Below are 25397 nucleotides of genomic sequence, written 5' to 3' on the forward strand. Positions count from 1 at the left end.
TCTCTGAGCTGCATTTAATAGCTTAGACAGGGAGAATATTAGCAGTTATCTCTGTTCACCCTAGGGAAAAGCAGTAAACCAAGGGAAACAAGGGAACTCATTCAGCCTTTGAGCTTAGGAGCCCAGGGGGAAGCCCACATTTCTCACCTCTAGACCTTGGTTTTTTTCCTTTTCCACACAACAGCTGTCCAGATAGTGTTAACATATTTAAAACTACGCTATGTAATCTTGAAAGAAAACAATTGTTTACTCAGTGGAATGAAAGGGATATCACAGGTCATATCTGTCATATCAGTTTGTTACACACACACACACACACACACACACACACACACATATATATATATATTAATCCATGGTATATTTTATGCTATCTGTCTATGTTTTCTACAAAATTCCCAGCTAAAATCCATTTCCTTTGTGAAAAGTAGTAATCAAGGAGTCTATCTTGGAGACTGCACAGTCATTTGAACTACATTCCCAGGGCATCCTACTACATAACAATGGTAGGAAGGATTTCAGATTGACCAGTGCTGTGCTGTCATCATGGTGCCATAAAGAAGAATATGAACATGTCACAGCGAGATAGCTTAGAGACAACCATGGTCCACAAATTGAATCTGCATTAGGATCTCAACCACGTTATATCTTTGAAGCTTAGCTTCACTAGTTAGCCTCTATAAGAAGACCCTGACATCTACGTCCTCCAAGTATTTTTCAATATTTGCCTTAACAAGTTGAGTTATAAGCCAGAAATATGGGCTCAGTTTATTTTGTCAAAATTATGCTACACTTTTCTTATATAAAACAAGCATACCCTTAATCCATTACCAATGGTTTCCAGTTTGAGTCTCTTTAAATTTGCAACAGACTTGAATATTCTCTCCTCTTTTATCTCATCTCTCTCTTTCTCTCTCTCTCTCTCTCTCTCTCTCTCTCTCTCTCTCTGGCTTATGTGCAAATTATTAACTTTCTTCATTAATTCAGAAATGGGTTGGCTGAAACAAAACTAAATAGTAGCATATATTTTCAAATATCTTATGATTTCTTGAATTTTAGTCTCTCTCTCCTCTCTCTCTCTCTCTCTCTCTCTCTCTCTCTCTCTCTCTCTCCTCTCTCTCTCCTCTCTCTCTCTCTCTCTCTCTCTCTCTCTCTCTCTCTCTCTCTCTCTCTCTCTCCCCTTTATTTTGTGTGTGTCCCCCTAGAGAAAGAACCTAGGTCCTTATATATGCTAGATAAGTATTATACCAATTAATTGTGCTTCCACATACCAAAAAGCAAAACAAACAAAAAATCATACGTCTTTCTAACTTAATAAGATTAGTCTTGATGGAAATAAGTGTTTTCAGTCATCATATTTCACTCGTCTAATATTTATGAATGGAAATACATGACAGGAATAGGAGAGACCCGCCTACCATAGGAAGTCCTTGTCTATAAGAGAAAGAATGTCTGTGGTATGTGTGAAAAGGATACTTATTAAGAAAACTCCATGGGAAAACGTGGGGACTGCTCAGTTGCATGTAGATCTGCAGTGCTTTGTCACAATAGATGGTCTTTTGCTGTCGTTGGAATCAGTGGGTTAAATAATATGAGTAAGTTTTCTTATTGTACTCATTGATGACAGAAAACCAGATGTGATCATTTGAATGTAACTGGGTCTCATGAGCTCAGAGGGAATGGCACTGTTCGGAGGTGTGACCTTGTTGAAGTGGGCGTGGTCTTGTCAGAGGAAGTGTATCACTGTGGGGGTGAACTTTGAATTCTCTGATGCTCAAGCTACACCCCGGGTTACATTTCACTTTCCTATGCCTGTGCATCAAGATGTAGACTTCCCAGTGCCCTCCAGAACCATGTCTGTCTACACACTACCATGGCCAGCAATGAATCATGATAGATTAAACGTCTGAAACTGTAAGCCAGCCCCAATTAAATGTTTTCCTTTACAAAAGTTGCCATGGTTACAGTGTCTCTTCACAGCAATAGAAACCCCAACTAAGACACTAGTTGAAAGATTGAATTTTCGTAACAGTCAATGCACCCTAAATGCTCTATAAATTCTAATTGAATTGATGATCTAAGGTAATCTTAAGAACTAGGGGAAAATCAACACCAATACATTTGACATAGCATACTGAGTTTCTAAAAGTTCAGTGCGCAGGGATACAAAGATTTAATTTTCAATATTTAATGCAAAAAAATGTACCAGAAGTTATGTTGACCCCAAACTTAAAAATGTAATTTGGCAGGTTTTTAGTCTGTGTTATCTTGGGCACCACTGACAGGAAGAGGGGACACAGATGGAAGGCAGTGAGTATCTTCTGGCAATTTTCCTTTATCTGAATGTCTGGAGCTCTGAGCTCATTTCTAGACTCTAAAACTTAAATAGGAATCAGAGGAAAATGTAAGCATTTTAAATAATGTAAGCATTATTTAAATAACTAGGAATCTTGAAACCATCAAATAAAGAAGGAACAAAATATGCTAGGATATTTATTTGTAGAAGTAGATGATGCAAGGAATGTCTGAGTCATTCAGTGGCTACTGTGAACAGGCAAACATCATAGGAGATCTTTTTAAAAAATATAGCTAGTATATTATAGGTCATATTTTCCCCCCATGTGTAGTGAGGACATCAGGCTGACCTTGTACATTCTTATCATTTAGCCAAACATCTATTTTACTTTTCTAGTGCAATCATATTGGTTCTGTTAACAGTGCCATGATCTTCACAATGAATATGAGGACACTGGAGTTCATTCTTCCTCTTCTGGGCCTCAATCGTGAACATGAAAGTCTTATTTGAAAGTTCTAGAAGGCAATACAGCAACCCCTATGCCCTGGAAATAACAAACCTCTTCTATCTAGGCAAATGTATCTTTCAGAAGGAAAAATATCCTCTCTTACCCAGGCTACACCAATAAAACCCGTAGATCAGAGTGCCTTCACCGAAAGGCAAAACCTCTTTTACACTGTTGGGAATGTAATTAGTGCAGCAACCATTATAGAAAACAGTGTGAAGATTCCTAAAATAAGCAAGATAAAGTATAGCATAGTCCAGCAGTCTCCCTGCTGGCTATAAACACAAAGGAAATGAAATCAGCATGCTGAAGGAAGATGTGCCTTCCCGGGCTTGTTGACATTATTCATGGTAGCCAGGATGTGGAATGTACACAAAGTACAATCATATCAAGCCATTAGAAAATATGAAAGCCTGTTATTGGGCACAATGGGGCAGATCTGTAGGATGTCATGTTATGTGAAAGAAGCCAAGCACAGGAAGGCAAACGCCACATGGTCTTACTCGTATGTGGAATCTAGAAAGCTGGTATTATAAAAAATTGGAAATAGTGGTTTTCAGAGATATAGTGGGGTTGGGGAAAGGTTGATTAGTGGATTCTGTGTCGAGTACAAAAACTTAAAGTTTTCTGGTATTTTGTGACAGTCAGGTGAAAACCTTAATCATAAGGTGTATATCAAGAAACTCAGAAAAAAAAGGATGTATTAATGTACTCACCATAAAGAAATAATAAAATTTTAAGGTGACAATTATGCTAATTACCATGATTTGATCATTAGTGAACGTTAATCAAAACATTGCTTTGTACTATATAAAACCTTGTAAACTTTTGTCTATTGAAGCCTAAATTTATTTTGAAGGGTTTAAAATGCCTGCTACATAACTCCATCCATCCCATTCCTAGCTAAGCACTTTGCTTTTGATCATGTTAGATAAATGCATACCCTTTTCTTAATACCCACTATGTATTTAGGTATCTATTTTCTTCATCATGTTATTCTACTATTTTCTCATATTACAGCTTGCTTCTATTGTACACATAGAACTTTCTGAATTAGAAATATTACCATCTCGATCCTCCCCACTTCCCAGCCTTTGGGAGTCTTCCAGTGCTAGCAAAGTCTAAACCTCTTGTCAAGCTATCATCCTCATGATCCGTCCCCATCACCATCCTAACCTCCTCCCTCTGACCAAACCAAGATGGTCCAGCTTCCTGAAGCAGACAGCCTGCTTTCAACCTTGAATGATCAGATCTTGTCAGTTCTCAGGAACGACTTCCTTCTCCTGTCTCTTCTTTCAGTCACTCTCTCCTTATGCAGTACAACTTAAGTTCTGTGGGAGTCATGGAGATAGATTAGCTTTGTGGTCATGGGCAAATAGATTTGGCTATCATCTATTTCATTATCTGATATTTGCTGAAACTGTGATATTGAGGAATCAGAGTGTCATCCCAAGCACCTAATACATCTCTGGCATTTCGTACCTACCCAGTTAGCATTTGTATAGTATAATCCAAACCTCTAAAGAGTTGTTCAGGAAAATGCTTCCCAGTTTAGTGGAATACAAGGGTTATGTTTTCATTATGTTTATCTGAAGCACTATTGGATTCTTTTTAAGGATATTTGGCAACTTGACACATGCATCCAAACAGAGAAAAGGAAAGTCTGAGGGAAATATTGAGATACCAAATAGATGCAGTTAAATATGACAGTGAAAAATGAAAGTTCTCTAGGAATATAAGTGAATAAATCAACAATATTGAATATATCAGGAGGTATTACAATGACCAATGAAAAATTATACATCAGCTAAGTAAGATTAACGTTACTATTTCATTAATGAAGGAAATAATATTATGTGCTGTGCCTAGTGGCACAGGCCTGGAATTCCAGCTGCTTGGGAGACTAAGAAAGGAGACGGCAAATTCAAGGCATGTGTGGACATACAGAGTGACTTACAGGATAGACCCTGCTCAAAATACAGACACGTGAGGTAGAGGCTTTGTGGATGCAGATCATCTGTAAAAGAGTTTGTGAACCATACAAAGGACCCAACGATCAACTCCCTAAACCATGCCAAAAAATAGTTCACGTTCTTTAAAATAATTTAGTTGAATATTACAAAATACTGGAGAAACCTTGCCTGTGATGGTAATTGCCTCCTTTGGAGAAGGAGAAAATTCAGATAGTTATTATTTAAGTTTTATGTATAATGGAACAATTTCAATTAAGATACTTAAAAAAGAAACACTGGCGGTAGAAGCCCATCTCTCAGGGCCATTGACGTGCCATTTCCTTAAGCAACAGCTTGGGACTCTCACTTGGAAAGTCAGAATTCTTAGGAAATAAAGACTACAGTGGATGCTCTGGTTCAGTTTTGTCCAAAGATGGCAGGATTTGGACAGATTGACGGGCTGCCACCTCTCTCTGCATCTTCAAGGACGGGAAGTATAGCTCAGTGGCAAAATGCTCTCCTACCATGTGAGCTCCAAGAAATATCTGAGCAAGATTTTCCCAACAGTCATCAGACCCGATGCCTCAGCACCTCCGCGTTAATACAGAGCGGATGCCAGAGGTCTCCTCTTCACAAGATGGCAGCGGCCAGGATCAGTGCGGTGAGGTGATGCTGAGCCTACCTCACTGACACTTCCCCTCACTGCCACCCAGGGCCTTGTCAGTATCCAGGACTTCCTATAGCGGTAATCTGGGTAGGACAGTGAAAATGCTTTTCCAAGTGATGAATGCACACATGATTTTGAAAGCTATAGAGATAGAATGTTGATGTCCATGATGAAAAACTGGCATTCTGTGTTTTATAAAACATTAATATTGCCTAGAAATATTTTCCGTCCTTCCTCTCATAATGCACCCAAGCCTTAGTGTGGTCTGGCCGCGCAGTTCTGAGTGCCTCCCGCTGCAAGATAGCGTGGCAGGCCCCGTGGAGTCAGCCAATCCGGCTTTCATTTTTTGCCTTCATCCGGCTGGAAGATCTAAGCCTTAATTTGCCTTCTGTCAAAAATAGATAGGATACCTGGTTCTCAAGTTCCTTACAAGTTTTAAAAAGATAAAGTGTGTGGTTCTTCAAGTAAGTGGAGCTTGGGTATGGTGTTCATCCCTCAGACATTGATGAGGATGGGCTGAGATTGAGGAGATGGTACTCGCAGTGCTATGCTCTGAAAACCTGCGAGACCTAGGAGGAGAACAGACATGTGGACAAGCCGGGATAAGATTGCATTTGGGTGCCACTGTGACTGTGTGTTAAAGCCAGGTCCCAGTGTGAGTACCGTGTTACCCGCACGGAAGGGAGGGGAGGCATGGCACACACAAGCTTCACAGGAACGATGCTTGCCTGGAAAGCTACAGCAATGAGGAAGATGGCAGCAATCTGTGATAATACCTCCTAAATGCTCTAATGTTGAAAGCTGTAAGTTTTTGTTGTTGTTGTTGTGGTTGTTGTTGTTTTGGGGAGGGGTTGTTTTTTTGGTTTTTTTGCCTTGGCTTTTTTCTCCTGCAGTTCTCAGTTCTCTGCCTTTCTAACCTCATTGCCTCCGGAGGTGAAAAGGCAAGGATGTGGTTACCTGTAATTTCCTTGTCATAGAAGTAACCACTGTGTGTAGCTAGTTCTGGACAGGAAGGTGTTCTATGTCTTTAGAATGCTAATCATCCTCATCAAGCAGCATCTCCCTGTACACACACTGTATAAGTACACACACACACATACTGGTGGAGTCTGAGAACAACAAAATTTCACTTTGGTCTGAAGGTCTTGACACTCTAATAATTCACTCTATTTGTATTTCTAGAGTAGAAGGATCATTGCATGTTTTAGTAGGATCCGTTTGTTTCCCAGTTATGTTCCACCAAGAACTGATTGTCATTTCGTGTGTAATGTCTCAGGAGTCCCTTTTTCTGAGCACTTTCCTGTCCTGTTGCATCCTGTGTCACTAACCTGTAAACATAGCATTGTTGTGTCGATCAGGATAGAGCAATAGTTATGCAGAGGGGGGGGCCAGAGTGAGACTGCTGGGGATTCCTTTGTTTTAATTTGTTTTAATTATGTGGGCTGAGCAAATAAGGACAAAGTTATCAGGGATCCCAATTATCCATTAATCACGATTAGTAAGCGATATCGATCTTTACCCAAGAACTATTGGTACTTTCTCACCAACTAGCAGATAAATTATAAACAATTGTACAGTTGGCACAAAATAAATAAAATTGCAAATAAACACTTAGGGAGAAATAGTCATTCTCATAAATTAGGAGATGTTCATAGTAACTCTGAGTGTCACTTTGCATTGATTAGATTTTCATGGGTGCCGAAACTTATGAAGTCAGGGCTGGCAAGAAAGCTTGATGGGAAAAGGTGCCAAGAATAACAACTAGAGTTCGACCTGTCAGAATCCACTTGGTGGAAGGAGAGATCCAACTCACTCAGGCTGTCACCTGACCTCTGCATATGTGCTGTGTCACATACACACACACACACACACACACACACAATACATACAGCTATATAAATTATTTTTTATTATAAAGTAAATGGCTCTAAGATTGGGGTGAAAGTTATATAGATATATCCAGAGATGAGTCCCCTAATAGGTTATTCAATCCCAAAAGGTCATTCCAAAAACATGCACATATGCATGGTGCTAAATGGAGTCAGTAAACATTGTGTGTGTGTGTGTGTGTGTGTGTGTGTGTGTGTGTGTGTGGTGTATCTATCTATAGAGAGAGAAAAGAAGCAATGTACATGGTCTGAAGAGTACCTGAAAATATAAATGAAGAACTTAGTAACTATGTTTGCAGTAATTCACCTAAAGTAGATCATAAAATAAGAAAAAGGTAACCATTATCAGCATGGTCACTGCAGCACAATACATAATAGCAAAGCAATAGAAATATTCTAATGATCCAACTACCGGGATGACTAAATAAACTGTACATGAACAGGAAGTAATAGTATATTGAACTAAAATAATAGCTATTGTCCAAAATGCTTCAATTAGTTTATGAAGGGGAGTCATGCGTGTAGTATATGTGTAATGTACTGTGCATGTATAAAATGATGTAAATGCATACGGATGTGTAAGGAGTTGTTAAGAATGGAAGGTTCACACAGTAGTAAAAGACAGAATTCTTTCACGTGCAGCTTGCTGTTGGGTCATTATTATTCCTTTCTCAGATGAAAGGTTCTCCATATCTTTAGTGGAGGCGGCTCTACAATCAACCCAGATGGCAATTCAGGCATAGGTATTGATTAAATGATGTTCAGCAAGCTCTATTTTTTTCAATTTTTCTATTAAACAGAATCCAACTCATAGACTTGGTAGAAGCAATAGCATAAGTATATAAAATATGTTTAAAAGCTATTTGCTGATATAAATTATCATTGGTGCTAGATTTTATGCTGATTTAAACTACTTATACACAAAATCAATCTCGCTATATGAAACCAAAACAAAATAATGAATCACATCAAATTCCAAGACCGATATTCAACTGGAAATCCAATTTTTCAAGATTTAATAAAATACCTGAATCATTGCTGATTAATTTACAAATAAATGTGAACTAATAAAGTATTATGATTTGTAAGTTAGTCTTTTGGGGATTTGGGGGGGGTTATTGATTTTTATTGAACTCTACATTTTTCTCATCTCAAAGATTGTTTTAAAAAAAATATTCTGAAGCTTGAAAGACATATTGCTTCATTTTTTTTTAATTTCCTGAGTCCAGTTAGTGCTACCTAGATCTGCATGGATATAGCACCATTTCTCAGGGGCCACATCCCTGAAGAAAAAATGGTTCTCCCTTACCTAGTAGCCACTGATTGTCAGTAGCTTCTTAGCTAGGGGTGGAACTGCATAGGCCCTCCCCTATCCATGCTAAGATTTTTGTCTGACGTATGTCTTGTGCACGAAGTCACAGGCGTTATAAGTTTATGTGTGCAATAGCCCTGTCATGTCAGGTAAATACTGTTTCACTACAGATGTCCACTGCCTCTGGCATTTATAAAATTCTCAGACAATATAAAAACACATGACATCATAATCAAATTCATGTTTTATGCTCTGTGTCATACCTAGGTATCATTTAAAGCTTACTTTAGAATAATACATGTTGACCCCAAATTACAAGGGAACACTAACCCTTTCTCTAGGAGAGGGCTCCTTTCTCTGGTATATGAGTCTCCTTATCATTTAATTGCTTGGATCTTTCGATATTTGTTATTTTCTTGAAAGTAAGGCTTATTAGGCTATGCAAAGGCATTTTGCATAAATGTCCCATTTTGATTTTGTTTTTCTTTTTTCTTATAGTCATTCCCAACACAGCACCACAACTCGGCAGCCTTCGGTGACTCTGCAACGGGCCATCTCCCTAGAAGGGTAAGAGAATACTATAATGCCTCTCTATGCAGCTCTGAACTGCAACGAGCTGCTCCTCCTCCTCCCGGATACACTTTCTTCCCTTCTCCTCCTCTTCTTCCTCCTCCCCTTTCTTCCCCTCTGTCCCCTTACCCATGCCTCTTCCCTACCCTGGCAATTATTTATGAAGTTTGTGCTATGTGCCAGGCACTGTGGCAGGGGCTAGATTTAAAGTTGACATGTAAAACCCTACCTCTCTTTCACAGGACTCATTGGAACTGATACAAATGTTCACATGTGCTTGGAATACCGTGTAACTATTGCAGTGGACAATGTGTATAAGGATTAGTGGAGGACCCAGGATGAGTGCTGGATGGAATCGGTATCAGAATGGTAGGGAGAAGAAAAGAGGGAAGAGAGAATATGGAACCTAGCTTTGTTGTCAGGATTCCTCAGCCACAGATATAACCCTTGTGCTGGGAAGGGATATCCCTGTGGATGCCTGTACAGCAACATAGTTCATGGGTAGTCCTTCAAAAGAATAGTTCAGAAAAATGGATCATATGCTTACTAGGTACCTGGCTGTATCTCTATGTCTGTCTAGCTAGGTAGTTAATTAGTCTTTATGTTCATCTATCTGTCATATCGGTTTTATTTCCAAAATAATCATATGAGATAATTATCTTTTCTAAATCTTGCTTCTCTGAGGCATTATGTCATCTTCTCATGGACGCTTACTTAAAATAATCCAGCTTGTATTTGAAAAGATATCAGATACTCCTTCCGTACAGACCTGTCCCCTGTAATCTGATTTGGAAAGACTTTATCAAGCTGGGGGGAAAAAAACAAAACAGTATACTATATTTAGGCTGTTACATATAGCAAAGACTTTCCAGGGTAGAAATGAGACAGCTCAAAAGATACTGACTTTCAGCATTGTCCTATGAAATCAGCACCCCATTGTGAATGGCCTGTCTCCGCACATGACCCTTCACGGTGATGATGCTATCTGGGTGAAGATGCCAGTGTGACGAGCCTGCTCTCCACTAGCGTTACTTCACCTCGCTCCTGTGAAGAGCCCTCGAGGCAGGGCTCGGTGTAGGGCCTTTCTGCATTTGACTTGTGAACACAAAGACTGGACTTCTGAGAGTGCTAACGGTGCATCCTTTTAAAGCTATTCCCACTCCCTCTCTTCCTTTTTTATTAAGAGAAACTTATTAGCAGTTTGCCTAATAAGCATCTTGCTTTGCCTAATAAGCATCTTGCTTTGCCTTTACCATTTTTTCCACTTGAGCTAAATGAACTCTGCTACAGACATAATCACTAATTCTAATTCTCTGATAAGATGAAGGAGCCAGAGGGGGAAATTGTATTGAACTTTCTAACTTTTTGCAAAGTACTTATCCAGATCTTCAATAAGCAGTAGTTGAATGCATATTTAGCCCAAATGCTCTGAAAATGAAAATAATAAGCCGAATAGATTTGTGTAACTTCAGTAACACTGAAGACCCACACTCAAAACATAATCTCAGACACATAAATATGAAATTATTTCTATAAATACCTCTGGCTGGGTGATAAAATAATCTAAACACAAATGGGGCATTTAACAGGAAATATCTTGGTGCCCAGCACATTGTTGTCTAGTCTATAGTCTATGCCATGTGTGCCCAGTTGGCTGCTACACCAAGATAACATAGCACGGAATTCTTACCACTAACCACATAGTGGAAGAGTTATTTTCTGTTTTAAATAGAACAATGAGTCTTAAACAGGTTTCCCATTAAGGCACTAGACTCCTTAGAGTAGATAACCAACTGAAATTGGAAATCCAATTATTTTAAAACTTTCTGCTAATGCTTTTGCAAAACTCAAATAGCCGCATAACATAATTATTAAATAAAAATGCATTTTGAAATACCATATAGCTATATAATTTTCACCTCAGTTTCTGTTTACATGACATAAAGTAAGCAGAAATGGATTTCTTTTGCAGCTAATTTGATCAATGTAGACAAAAAAAGCTGTCTAACTGAGCCATCTACCCTAGTCATTGCTGTTTTTAAATAATATCCAAATCATATTTAACTATACCCAATACAGAAAGACAAAAACAATATCCCCATTACCAGGGTAGGCTCCGTTCTCCCATCTCAGCTTCACAGACGCAGCCCACACCTTAATCTCCTGTTCCTCCTGAGATTCCATCAAATCACAGGAATGAAATTTCCCAGGGCATGGTGCCAGAGTGATAAAGGGAGATGAATGGGGCAGCTGATTTCGAAATGTCACAGAAAGTCAAGCGGGGAGAGCTGGTGGACGACACAGAACAGGGGAACCCAGGCTGTTGGGATAGGCTGCCCAGACCACGAAATAATCACTCAGAAACCATATTATTTACAATACTGTTTGGCCAATAGAGTAAGTGTATTGCTTGCTAACTCTTACATCTAGAATTAACCCATTGCTATTATTTTATATTCTACCATGAGTTTCATGACCTGCTGGCAAGGTTCCAGCTGGCACCTTGCATCTCTCCCCTCTGGCAGCTACGTGGCATCTCATGACTCCACCTTCTTTCTCCCAGCATTCAGTTTAGTTTTCCCACCTAGCTCTACTCTGCCCTATCACAGGCCAAGCCAGTTCTTTATTCATTAGCCAATAAAAGCAACACATGTACAGAAGGACCCACCCAGCTTTAGATTCCATGGAAACAGGACTATGGACTCTGTGACCCAAGTCTTTACATCTTGAATAGCCGTTATGTTGGACCCCCAGTGGATGAGTGAAACTTCAGAAAGAACCAAACCGCACGATTATAGCTTCTTCCCAGTTAAGTGAGTGCTCATCACACACTGTGGGCGTAGCTTTTGCAGCAAAACTAGCATGGATTTTATTTTTCCTCTTTACAGTTTTATAGATGGAGTATTCTACAAAACTTGGCAACTTCAACACATTTTTTTTTTCTCCCTTGCTTTGAGTGTTGCTGTCTTCCATGAAAGAAAACACTGTTTTGGCTTCTCTTTGACATGTCAAAATGGCCAGCATTCTTATCCTAGTTCTGCAGAATTCATTATTAACTAAGGTCTACTTGAACACCTTTCTATGACATCTAGTAATTGGGCCATCTCATACATAACTAGTGTGCAGGTAATATATGTAGCACTGAACGAAAGGGATGGCTTGTATCCATAGGAGATGGAGCAGGTTCCCTTACACTATTCCAAATGTTGAACAGTTTAAAACTTAAGAATTATTTCTTTCTGGGGTCTTCCAATTGCCACTTTCAGACGATGATTGGCTGACTGTAGGTACCTGAAACATCCGAAAGTAGAAACACTAAGAAGCGAGGGTATTCTATGTAAATGACATCCCCTAGGTTGTGTTTCTGGGGAGGTCATCCATGAGAAGCGGCCACAGTGCAATAGCACTGTGTGTAAGGACCTATAGATCAGAGAGAGCAAGTCTGCTCAGCAGAACCCAGGTCAGTCAGAGACCTAGGACTCTCCCCCCAGACCGAGACACACTCAGCTCCTCGGCTAGTACCAAGTCCGTTTTATGTTGCCTTCCAAAGTTGTTTTAGAGACATTTTATAATACATTAGTAATCTGCATTAGTAAAACTGCTGATATGGAAGGTGGTTAGCTGCCCTTTATGAGAGGCTCTCAGGAAATGAGGAGGGCATCTTCAAGAACACTATAGACTCTAGTAAAAACAGGACTGAGAGCGGATTCTGAGAATGGGAATAAAGACACTCGCAATCATCAAACACACCTCTGTGTGTGCAGGATGGCATACCAAGTTACATAGACAAGTCTTTTAAACCGAGGCTCAAAACAGTTCTTCTGAGAGTGCAAGCTTGCTCCCTCCTCCGGGGAAGCTATATGAGTTCATTTGCACGTTGGCCTCCATAGTAAAAGCACTTCCCGTGAATGCTCAGCTCGAATTAGTTGAGCTAACCGAGCACTCCGATTAAACAACAAACCACCCTTGTAATTCAGAAAGCTCACCAGGCTGCATAGCAGTTTCCAGACTGATCTGGGCTACACAGCAAGGAAGGAAGGAAGGAAAGAAGGGAGGGAGGGGAGAGGGACGGAAGGAAGAAAGGAACAAATGTACAAAAACACACAGGTGGGATTCTGATAGGGATTCTGAGGAGAAGAAACTGAGAGCTGAGAAATAAAAACCAGAAGTAAATGTGGTTGTTTTTTTTAAAAAAAAAAAAAAATCTTATGGAAACCCTCTGCCAACTTTTACACTACTTCCATCATAAATAGAAATGAAAAAGTCGCCAAACATTTTAACAACGCATGCAAAATGACAGAAGCACATTTTAACAACGCATGCAAAATGACAGAAGCACGGTAATAGCGCATATTCAAAGCCAAAGAGCATCCTAGAGAAACGGCTGACCGGAACAACGAAATAGAATTCAAAGAAACTCAGCCTAAGCAGATCCTAGCAATATGGGTGACCTGCAGAATTAACAGGAAAATGGGGTTGATTCTCACAAGAGGCAGCGGTAAGAGCTGGATTCTGAGGATTGTGGGCACAGGTTGCAAGCAGAAAGAAAGGGGTAGTCATACGCAAAATCTGGAAGGATTTTGCTTGGGCTGCTGAGACTTACAAGCAGCTCTGGCTGCTCAGTGCTTTCTTTGCTGGGTACAGATCCCTTAAATTATGCAGCGTTACACAGTCATTTTTGGAGGCATTCAAGAGGAGGAATTTTTGAAGCTATGTTTTTGCATTAGTAAGACAACTGATATGGGTGGTGTGACTGTCCTTTCTAATAAGCTCTCCATGAAATGAGGTGGGGTGGAGCATCTTTAGGGACATTATAGAAGAAATATCCTGAGCTGAATTTCCGTCAACCTGGCCCCACCCAAAACTCTCTCCCAAATCACTAAGTCTTCAATTGCCCAACAGGAAAGCTGGCTACTCTTACAGACTAACAAGCCTGTGGTGATTTTCCCTGTGTGCTTTTCAGCAAACAGGTTCCCTTCCACAGGACAGCCACATGCCAGTGTTCAGCACTAGAGACGCCCTTCTGGTACTCAAGGACCACTCCAAGCTCTTGCTATCATGAGAGCTGAGGAGATCCTGGTACTCCCTGGTTAAGTGTTCTTCCAGAGAACACTGTGGAAATAAGGTCTTAAATGGGATTATTCTACTTACCAGCTACCTCTCTTGCCTGGGCAGAAGCAGTTTATTTGTAGCTAAATTTGCTTCACATTTCTCAAGATGCTGAGTGGCCTTAGAATCAGGCCGTGGTTCCATTAAGCTCTACACTGTGGGTCTGTCACTTCTCACTGTGTAAGGCTGAGTTGTTCTCATCACACAAAGCAACAAGATGGAGGTCAATGGTGTCTTTTATCTCTAACCCCGTGGTTCTCAACCTAATGCTGTGCCCCTTTAATACAGTTCCTCTTGGTGTTGTGACCCCACCAACCATAAAAATATTTTGTTACCATTTCATAACTGTAATTTTGCTACTGTTATGGATCATAATGTAAATATCTGATATGCAGGATATCTGATATTCGATCCCCAAAGGGGGTCCCAACCCACAGGTTTAGAACCACTGTCTAACATTTTGGAAATGAGCATTTTGCATCTAGATGTTGAAATATATTCCCAGATGTAGCTTCCAGACTTGGCAAGACCCATTGTACTCCATGTCTGGGAATATCTAGCGCTCTGGGGCAGGTAGCTCCAGGCATCCACAAGTAGTCAACAAGACGCGTTTCCTCCCGTACACTTCTCTGCCCAGACCACAGAAGGCAATGTAAGTAGTGAGGGCAGGGGGCTAAAACGCTGACGTATGCACCAAGAGCCTTGTTCAAGCCGTTAATTGTTGAGGTCAGTGAGTACAACTTTGACCCATTGTTTATCACCAAATTTGCAGGCCTGTTGGCACACCAACACAACACCACTGTAATTCCAGCACTCAGAGGTTAAGGCAGGAAACATTTGAGTTCCAGCACAGCCTGGGGTACATAGAGGAATGGAGAGAAAGAGGTGGGGGGAAGTGGGAGGTAGGAAAAAAAGGCTTAATAATTCCATAAAAACATAGAGGCCCATGGGGTCAAATAGAGAGGATGTTTGTATGTACCTACAACGCTTACATACTACATATAGCTAAATACCACATATGGCTGCCAAATTCTTTAACGATTTGTTTTAATTACGTATACGCACGTGTATCTGTGTGTGAGCGTGTGCACGCGAGAGCAGATACTCATGAAGGCCAGAGGTGTAGGATCGCCCAGGAGCTGGAATTACAGATGACCATGAGATATCTCAAGTGGGTTCTGGGAACTGAAATCCACTCCCTTGCAAGAGTGGTACATCCCCTGCCCCTGGGAAATGCCCATTTGCTTGCAGCCTTTTTATGTTGTTATATAACACATGGAGAGTGTTGTACAGAACAGATTTTAAAAAAAATCAAGGGAACAAACAACAGATAGTTGCGGTTGAAAATGTTTTGTAGATGTTGAATCGCCCCACCCACCCCCAAAAAAATCTATTATTCTCTTGCCTCTGGAGTTTGAAAACTCGAGATAGGAATTCTACTTTTGCTCTGGGGCCAGCACCCCTGGCTAAGGATCCTAGCCTGAAAAACTTGCCCCGGGGGAGAGCTGAGCCTTCCAGAGTTTAAAAGTAAACTGTGTTAGGAACAGGAGAGAATCTTCCCCTCGGTCTCTGGTCACGTGTCCTTCCATTTCTCTTTCCTGTTGCTGTTTACTATTTCCACCTGTGCTTTTCAGCTCATTTTCCTTTGCCTGGTTTCTGTCGGCTTTTTCTTTCTTTTTTTTTTCTTTCTTTCTTTTTTCCTATTTCCTTAACTAAAGAAACATCCCTTCCTGGCCCCTGTAATCTTTCTTTCCATGTGCAGAGCTGACAATATAAAAGGTGTCATCACAGGAAACGCTAAGGAGTGCCCAGAATTTATGAGTGTTAAAAAGTGCTGTGACTGCAGGGAGCAAGGAGATATTTAAGGGCTTTCGATGCTTGGATGCTAAAACTCTCAGGGGGCCTGGGTTTCTATTGCCATCTGCTGTTGAAATAGCAATGGTAAACAAATAAACATCGTTTTGTAAGACAAGGCACCCAAGTTCTATTACAAGTTAGCAAATAGGGAGGCCTAAATAAGGCAAGAAAATCAATATGATTTTGGAGGTTTTGAGGTTAAAACCTAAATTTCATTAGAGTGTTAATACTTAATAGAATTGACTCTTAATTTGATCTGTTCCCCTGGAAAGACACTGAGTTAGTAGGAGAAAAATAATGCCTCCACAGTATCGGCTTGTGTTTGATCCAATAGGACCAGGGAGAAAGCAGACATGGCAGGCCAGAAGTCTAGTGGCCAGAGCTGCCAAGCTATCTGCTCAGTGGCTTCTCACGCTGACAGAGCCTCTGAGTTAATCGGTGGCAGTTTGTCATGAAGGCCTGCCACAGAAGCCACAGGGGCTGGACTAAAATATTCTCTCAGAAACACTTCTTGTTTTCTGTGTATAATCTGGACTAATACAATTACTCACCACCACCAGGCATATCTTCCTTGGAAGCCCTTTTTATTCTTAATAAATTGGCTTAATAAAGGCCACAAAGTAAATTATGAATTAACTTTCTTCTCATTATTGTGCAATTAAGCGAACCCTGAACAGTGAGCTTTGGAACGTTCTACTGGAAAATTACCCCTCTTAGTCAATACCCAGGAAACAAGTAATACAACGGTCACATGTGACATGGACTGAGATGGCCCTGGAGAACTGATTTATACACTCACGAGTCAAAGAGGAACACCAAACGTAACAAGGTTCAAGTTGCTTAGGCAACAGTGAATACAAGAACCATTATTCCATGTCAGGGTTCAGTTGCTCCCACTGTGATGTTTATCAGTCACAAGCATCCTCGGGTACCCACAGGACCCATGTCCTCTTTAGATTCATACCACGTCCCTCTGTAAATACAGTCATTTTTATGCTATCTTTGCAGAATTAAGGCTGCGCTTACTGACTTTTGTCTGTTTATGATACTGCCGGTCAGTAAATCCAATTGAAAATAGAATGCTTAAGAAAAAAACCGTAGTGTTGGCTCTCCCCCTACCACAGAGAAGGAAATATTGATCAATCACACAAACGAATGTAAATCTAGGACTGTGCCAAACTCTATATAAAGGGGGAGGGGGGACTATGATGCCCTGAATACCTATCCCTGCGGCAGGGGATCTAACCTCAATAAGGCCTTCATAGGAGAGAGAAGCTAGGCAGCAATTAGACAAAGAGAAAGTACTGTTATTAGCTGCGGGACACTCGGTGACACATATTACGTAGCTGAGCAGAAACTAGAGCCGCGTGAGTGTGGTTGTACTTTCCATTTAGAATGTGTGATAAGGATACTGAGTCATGCTGGGTCTGCAGTCTCCTCTGGAAGCACTGTCTGACGCAAACTTCTGGCTGCTTATCGGGATGCTGCCCCGCAAAGCCATCATTTTCCAAATCCCGCCTCTGATTGGTTCCGTGGTTCTGCTCATTGCTTGATGCTTTTCTTGTTTGCTTATCAACCTGTGCACTGGCGCTGGCACCCTTCCTGCCATGGCTGCTTGTACCCCTCTCTACCATTTCACTCCCTACCCCGCAGTCTCCCGTCACTCAACGAACTCCCTTCTTTGTTTGACTTATTCTTCCTTTTCACGTCTCCCTATTCCTTTGTATCTTCTTCTGCTCTTTCCCGAAAAGGTGATAGGCTTCATTTCAGATGCTGAGGCAGGAGAATGGCTGTGTGTTTGGGTTCAGACTGGGCTACAATGTAAGACTGTGTCACCATCGTCCCCCAACTCCTTCACCCCCAAGAAAAAGTGGGACAGAAGGGAGAAAAAGAAACTAAGTTTGTGGTGGTAGAGACCGCTACTACAGTTTGCAAAGGTCTCATGGAGATTGTTGCGTTTGATTTCAGCAGCCAATTTGTAAGGTGATGCTATGTGGTGATGATTTATCTGGATTGCAGATTAGCAGACGGTAAATGGCTTTTCCAAGGAGAAGGGGAAGATCCAAAAATATAACCTAGCTCCCTGTCGTGTACCCCATATTATCCCTTAATAATAGCCTGCCCGAACAGAAATGTCACAGATATCCCAATCATGTCTTTTATCCTAAAAACAGAAGTCCTTTCTCCATCCTAACACTGGCGAATATAGGTCCTCACATATGATATGGTCAGAGGGGCTTTCTGTTTCTCATCCATCACGGAAAAGCGCCTTCAGTCTTATTTGATGCAAATTTCCTGGGCATCGCCTTTTGACCTTGGACGTAACCATATATAACACATTGTTTCTACTCTATTTTTGCCTAGACTGACTGTGAGATGGGAGGCTCTAGAAAGCAGGGGATGGGAGAGATTGACACAGGCATCACTTGTCAGCCTGAACTCGGGCGCTCATCTCGAGACATCCATCTCTATGTATCCAAACTAAATCTGGTGTTTTCCTCTGCATACATTCTTCATCCTTCGGAGACCCTCAAATTCCATTAGGATTTTTGTTTACTTCCTTCTTCTGGCCAATTATATATACTAGAGCACATTCATATTATCTGCCGCAGGCCAGATGCTGCCTGGCCATCAAAGGAAAAGCCAGCAGTCTTTATCTTTCCTTCGTCGCGCTGACGATTTTCAGAACTGGCAGACAGTTGCTCCACCAAAGTATATTTTTATACTGAGTCAGCAATGTGTGCTGTTTCTCACGCCTGACAAAAGTTCCTGTTTATCACATAGCCTTGCTACATAAATAAAATTATGCAGGAGGTACCCATCCCAAAAGTCATTGATTTGGTAGATACTCCTCTCATTCATCCACCCAATAAAACTCATGCTTGAAGGTCTCTCCTGCTTCAGACATTCTGCTAGCGACTTGGAGAAGACTGTGGAGAAAATGGCATCTGGGTCCTGGCCCTGAGCAGCTTGCAGACTTTTACATCCTAAACCTTACATCCTAAAGCCACGCTAGAACTGTTTGGTTTCGGGAGATTTGAGTGACATTCTAAGATTTGTTTTGTTGATCTTTTGGAATTTCCGTATAGACAATTATGTCATCAATAAACAAAATCAGTTTCGTTTCCATTCCATTGTTGGTATATTCGTTTCTTCTCTCCAAGCCCCTTTACTTTCAATTTATCACAAATACAGTGTTCTGCATGCAGATACGTAGGCCTGCGTGCAAGAAGAGGGCTCCAGATCTCATTATAGATGGTTGTGAGTCACCACGTTATTGCTGGGAATTAAACTCAGGACCTCTGGAAGAACAGGTAGCACTCTTAACCTGAGCCATCTCTCCAGCCCCCAATTTCCCTTTCTAAGCATATTGAATTAGCTAGACTTTCCATGGTGCTACAGAACAGTAATAAAAGGGGCATCTTTGCCTTCCTCTTGATGGGAAAGCTTTGATTTTTCTCACCATGAGCTGTAGATACTTATAGATTTTTTTTTATCAAGTTGAGGAAGTTCCTCTGCTTATCTTTTACTGAGAGTTGCTACCACAGTGCCGTGGGCACTGTGCACTTTATGTCAGATGCACCTGATGACATGAGTAAGACCCTATATGTTCGAAAGAGTCAACAAAAGAAAGCGAGCCCACAAATACATGGTTATTGTCATTGTTACAACCTTAACATATTGGCTTATAATCACCAGTTTACTCTTCTGATAGCTTTACCTTTTTATTGTCAACTCCTGGGAAGTGGACACGGTCTCCTCTGCGGTCACAGCTCTATGCATTATGGGGCACTCCTAGAATATAGTATTCTCCCCACTGATATTTGTTCAGTGAATTAAGAGATAAAGTATGGTAACTGGGATAGTTATCATTGAAGCTCAGTGCAATGGAATTCCAGGAAAGCTAATGTTAAGGAGCACAAAGGAGAACGAACACTCAGATATCAATAATGAACAAGGGAATACTCTCCAAATGTACCAAAGGGAATATAGCAACTATGGATAGGAAAATAACCCTTGAAAAGGACCGAGGAGAGAAAGAGTCGGGCCTTTGCAGAAAAGACAGTAATTTGGAGAAAGTCCAGGAGTTTTAATGCAACCAACATTGAGAATATTTCCATGTGTGAGAAGGTGAGGCTCCAAATGTTTGTTAGGAGATAATACTGTGTTCATGCCAGTGTCCAAAGCTGATGCTGAAGTCTCGCCAGATTAAGGCAGAAATTTTAAGAAAGGCATGCCCAACAAGGGCTTGAAGCAGCTTGAGTTCTAAGGGCCGACATCTGGGCAAAAGCAGGTCAGTGAGAGAAATAAAAATCCCCCTATTTGAAACATCTCATTGTGCAGCAATAACCTGTAGCCACTCTGCTTCATGAAGAAAAGGGGGGAACCAGAAAAATCCACGAATTAACTACTTCTATGTAAAGATTTCTGTAAAAGTATCAAAACATAGACCTTGTAGCAAGAGAATGCTACATCTGTCTGAGCCAATGAGTACATTTCCCCCCAGAGAAGACAGCAGAACAATGCTTTAAACTCAAGCCCCAAGGTTAGTAAAGTATTTTTGTATCTTTATGTTTCACTATCAAAGGTGAATCACATTCATTTCATTGTAGCTAATAGGGCATGCATTCATGATAGTGGTCTGTGATTTTTTATAATAATTCTTCTATAGTAAATCTATAATGGACATCTTAAGTATGTGGGAATTTTTGCTAATAGAAGCAAGGTTTATGGGAAGCCTTGCCATTTGAATACTAAGGTCTTTGCCCAGACTCCTGGTGACAGCTACCAAATGGCACTAATATTTCAACTAAGGAGCTATAAAAATAAAGTTAAAATTAATTGCCTTTTACTCCATAATCACTTTCTAAATTGACAGGTCATGGAACAGGATCAAGCTTGGTAACACCCACTCCTTCCCTACTCCTTCCCACCCCCTTCCCCTCTGTACATTGGTTTGGATAACCACTCCGTGGTGGTTCAATGGATTGGGTTCCTAGGGCTGCTGTGGAAATTGTCTCCAACTAGATGGCTTAAAATAGTAGAACATGATTGTCTCGTGGTTCTAGGCACTTCAGTCCAGGACAAAGGTCTCAGAAGACCAGGGTCACTCTGAAACTGTGGACTCTTTCTGATCTCTCTTTGCCTCTCCATAGATGTTGATGGATTGCTGGCAACCTTAGATGTTCCATGGCTTACAACTGCACAGCTCCAGTCTCACGTCTCTCATACCTAGCTGTGTGTGTGTGTGTGTGTGTGTGTGTGTGTGTGTGTGTGTGTGTGTGTGTGTACACCTCTCACTCTCCATGATCGTTTTCTTATAAGAATCCCAGTCATACTGGATAAGCGGACAATTCAGCTCCCTCACGACCTCTTCTTTGTACACCTGTAATGACTCTATTTCCTTATCTGTCATATTCTGAGGGGTTGCAGGGTCTAGGACTCCAAGACACCTCACAAGAACAGGCACAATTCAGCAGACAACCCAGAACACAGATTTCTCAGTATCAAAGAGGTTTTACGTCATTTCCTATTCCCCAGGCTCGGACAGATCTTGCCCAGCAGTTTTGGGGACAGCATTTGTTGAATGAAGGAAGAGACTTGTTAGAGAGTTCTTAGAGAGACCGTGGTGTGGGTAAGGCACTGAACTAAAACTATACAAGAATGAGTCCGAAGGTATTTCAGTGGGAAAACAGACTAAGTTTGCTGGGTCTTAGAAGTACTAGATGAATGGAAAGCAGGAGGCAAAATGCAGAAGTTTCTGATTTGTGAGATTGGGCAGACATCATTAACCAAGATAAGGGAAAATGCAGTTTCTGTGAAAGACGCTAATTTCATTCTAGAGCGATCAAACGGAAATCTGAAGTGGAAGATGCTGGTCTGAGTGAGTGAGAGGGATTTGAAAATCATCAGTAACGGAAAAAGATAAGACCACCCCATTTATTGGTTCATTCACCAAATATTAAGTCCACAATATGTGTTGAGTACAAGGGAGCTGCTGTATGCATATAAATTACATCTCAGCCAGAGACGGGGGAGCAGGAAAAGGAATGAGCATCAACAAAGATACTTTCCTGTAGACAAGCGTCAGAAGAGGGACACACGGGAGGACATGACAGAGAAGGATGAAGCGGGGCTTCTCTGGGTGGAACTGAGACAGTAGCATTTACACAGTGGTCTAAAGAAGAAAAACCAAGCTCTTCCAGGGAGAGAATTATGGAGGAGGTTGACAAGGACATAAGTTTTAGCAATGGCATTTATGAATGGCAAATAAGAATATTTTTACCTTCACTTTACTTTTTAATTTAATTAAATAATTACAGCATTTTTATTAATTTTTTTGTTCTCCCTCCAATCCCTCCCATGAACCCATTTGCTCCCACTGAAATCATGGCTTATTTTTCTTTGCTGTGGTTACATACCTATAAAAGTATATATACACACAATCTGTTCAGTCTGTTTAGTGTTACTTGCATGTATGTGATTTTAGGACTAACCACTTGGTATTAAATAACCAGTGAGGGTGTTTATCCTGGGAGAAGACTGTTTATCCTGCTGTCAACAGTCCTTAGTTGCCTGTGGTTCTTTGTCTATGGATAGAGCCCTATGAGAATTGCCTCTTCCAAATCAGCAGGCCTGTTAGTGTTATACTTCTTCAGGTCTTATTTTTTAAAGAAGCCATATTGTTGAGTGTCATGGGTGAAGCTTCCCATCCTTGGAGCCACAATCTCCCAGCAGATTTCCAGGTCCTCTGACTCTGAACAATCTTTCCATCCTCTCTTCTGCAATAACCCCCCAAGCTTAAGCGCAGGAGTTGTGCTGTAAATTCTCATGGGACTGGGAATCCCATGATCAGTTCTTCTCTACAATTTGACCAGTTGTGTTTTGTTGTTTGTTTTAATTTTTGGTACTGGTCTTTGTCTGTTCCAAGAATAAGTTTCTTTGATGAGTCTTTAGAGCTACATTTATCTGTGGGTAGAAAGATAAACATTTAAATGAAGTTAGAAATTACACTGGCTGAGTAAGGTAGCAGGCATAACTCTCCTTCAAGATCCATGACTTTAGAAGCCTCAAGTAGTTGTCTATGCTTCCAGGACCAGGTATGATTTCCCTCCTGCTAAATAGGCCTTAATCCAATTAGAGAACTGTTGGTTACTAACAAAATATGAGCGCCACTACCACACCCTTAGAGCTATCATACAGCCCTGTTTTGTGGTCCATTAAGCTGGGTCGGGATATTTGATTGTGGCTCTCCCTCACAAGCTTGCATAGAACCTCCCAGTACTGTGAAAGCTAGTCCTCAGCGGGGAGGTTTTCAAGTGAGATGAAGCTTGGGTTCTCCGGGTCTTTTGTCAAAGTATGCCGCATCTTCAGCAATAGAAAGTTATTATATAAGAATCTTTTGCCAGGGATGGTGACACACACGCACCTTTAATCTCAGCTCTTGGGAGGCAGAGGCAACTCTGTGAGTTCAAGGCCAATCTGGTTGACAAATCAAGTTCCAGGACAGCCAGGACTGTTACACAGAGAAACCCTGTCTCAAAGGAAAGAAAAAAGAATCTTTTAGGGAAACTAAGAGGGAACAGATGGATAAAACAGAAAATGAAATCATTATTCCCTTTGACAAGAGGAAAAAAAAATGACTCTAGGACTGCCCTGTCACGGTAGTAACTAGAAACATGGAATTATGTAATATGAATTACTTAATAAGCAAAAGGAAATTTTAAGCTTCTTGGTCATGCCAAGCATTCTTCCAGTACATAGTAACACATTCCAACAACACTGGACAGGACAATCATAGCCAGTTCCTATGTCCCAGAAACTTCTACTGTAAAGAGTAAAGAGGAAAGTTTGTGACGTCAGAATCCAAAGAGAGTTTACCTTCAAGTGGATCTGAAAATAGAGCAACTTCATCCTCTTTACTCTCTTAGAAATGACTCCCCACTCGTCACAGAGTCTCAGAGGTACTTGAATATCTAATACTGTAATAGAATTATGACTGAGAAGTGGAAAGAGACCTGTTTTCATTAAGAACATATCTGAAATGATGGGATTGGGGGAGTCGGTATGATTCTGCTTTGCCTTCCCTCAGCTACCTTCCTGACACAGTTGTTCAGAGCTGTCTTGTTCAAAGCTGAGCACAGCCACACCTATTAAAGATGTTAAGGCTTTCCAGAGACATTTGCTGTAGAGTTGGGTGCTGTGGCTGAAAAGAGTGCAACACCAAGCCCAGGCTTCACCGTTCAGCTCCATCCTGGTTTTGTTCTCTGGAGACAATCTCCCAACACTCAGGATGTATGAGTGCTGAGTGGCAGGGACACAAAGCAAACAAAAATCAGATAAATGAGAGATGTGCTCAGAAATATCCAGTGGTTAATGTTGGTAAAAACTAGAAAACTTAATAGTTCTGAAATTGCATCTAAATGTTTTTAGTTAGTTAACCCAAGGCAATGCCTAGACATCCCACTAACTGCAGAGAATTGCAATTTTGTAGTTCCATGGGGCTCTGACTCAAAAGACAGTTTAAAACTCATTTCATAAAATGCCCTTTTCTTCAGGAATAATATATGAAACTGTCAAAGTCAGTCCCTGTTCTTAAATAATATGTCTGATTATACCTTGGCTTTTGCAATGTATTTCAACATTTCACCAATTATGGATCACTTGAGACCATATAACACAACAATCAAAAACTGTACAGAGGTTGTAGTTTTATTTAACAAGATAACAATTTTGTTCTTGTTGTTGTTTTTGAGACAGGGTTTTCTGTGTAACAGCCCTGGCTGTCTTGGAACTCATTCTGTAGACCAGGCTAGCCTTGAATTCACAAAGATCCACCTGCCTCTGCTTCCCAAGTGCTGGGATTAAAGACATGAGTCACCACCACCACCTGGCAAGATAACAATTTTTAATAATCAACAATGGTTTTAAAACATAAAATACAATAGGAAGCAGAAGAAAATTCCTAATATTGTAGATAATATATGTAATTTAATGGGAAAGTTTTCAGATAAAATAATATAAAAGCAAAGTAAAAATAGAAGGGAAGCATGTCTTCTTTTGTTTTGGAGGTAAAATGTTTAGAAGGTATGATTATGGGAATGTGAATACACTTGAGATCAAGACTTAACTGCTCCTCTATCTTTGTACTAAACTTAGACCAAGAAAAATTGAAATGAAATACATAGATTAGATTATCATACTTGATATATGAATAAGCAAAAGCTCTATATATTTCAA

The 25397-nt window shown here is 40.7% G+C and overlaps 1 protein-coding gene across 12 annotated transcripts in view; it reads left to right on the forward strand.

Annotated features, from left to right (window-relative positions):
* The window catches only part of Dlg2 (discs large MAGUK scaffold protein 2), a 1686730-nt gene that overhangs the window by 1314947 nt on the left and 346386 nt on the right, over nucleotides 1–25397 (forward strand). For all 12 annotated transcript variants that reach the window (XM_026784310.1, XM_026784311.1, XM_026784312.1 and 9 more), the window contains one exon: nucleotides 9120–9188. In XM_026784310.1, coding sequence (XP_026640111.1) covers nucleotides 9120–9188 — 69 coding nt within the window. The remainder of the gene's footprint in view (nucleotides 1–9119; nucleotides 9189–25397) is intronic.

This window comes from Microtus ochrogaster, chromosome 22, assembly GCF_000317375.1.
Source record: "Microtus ochrogaster isolate Prairie Vole_2 chromosome 22, MicOch1.0, whole genome shotgun sequence".
NCBI lineage: Eukaryota > Metazoa > Chordata > Mammalia > Rodentia > Cricetidae > Microtus > Microtus ochrogaster.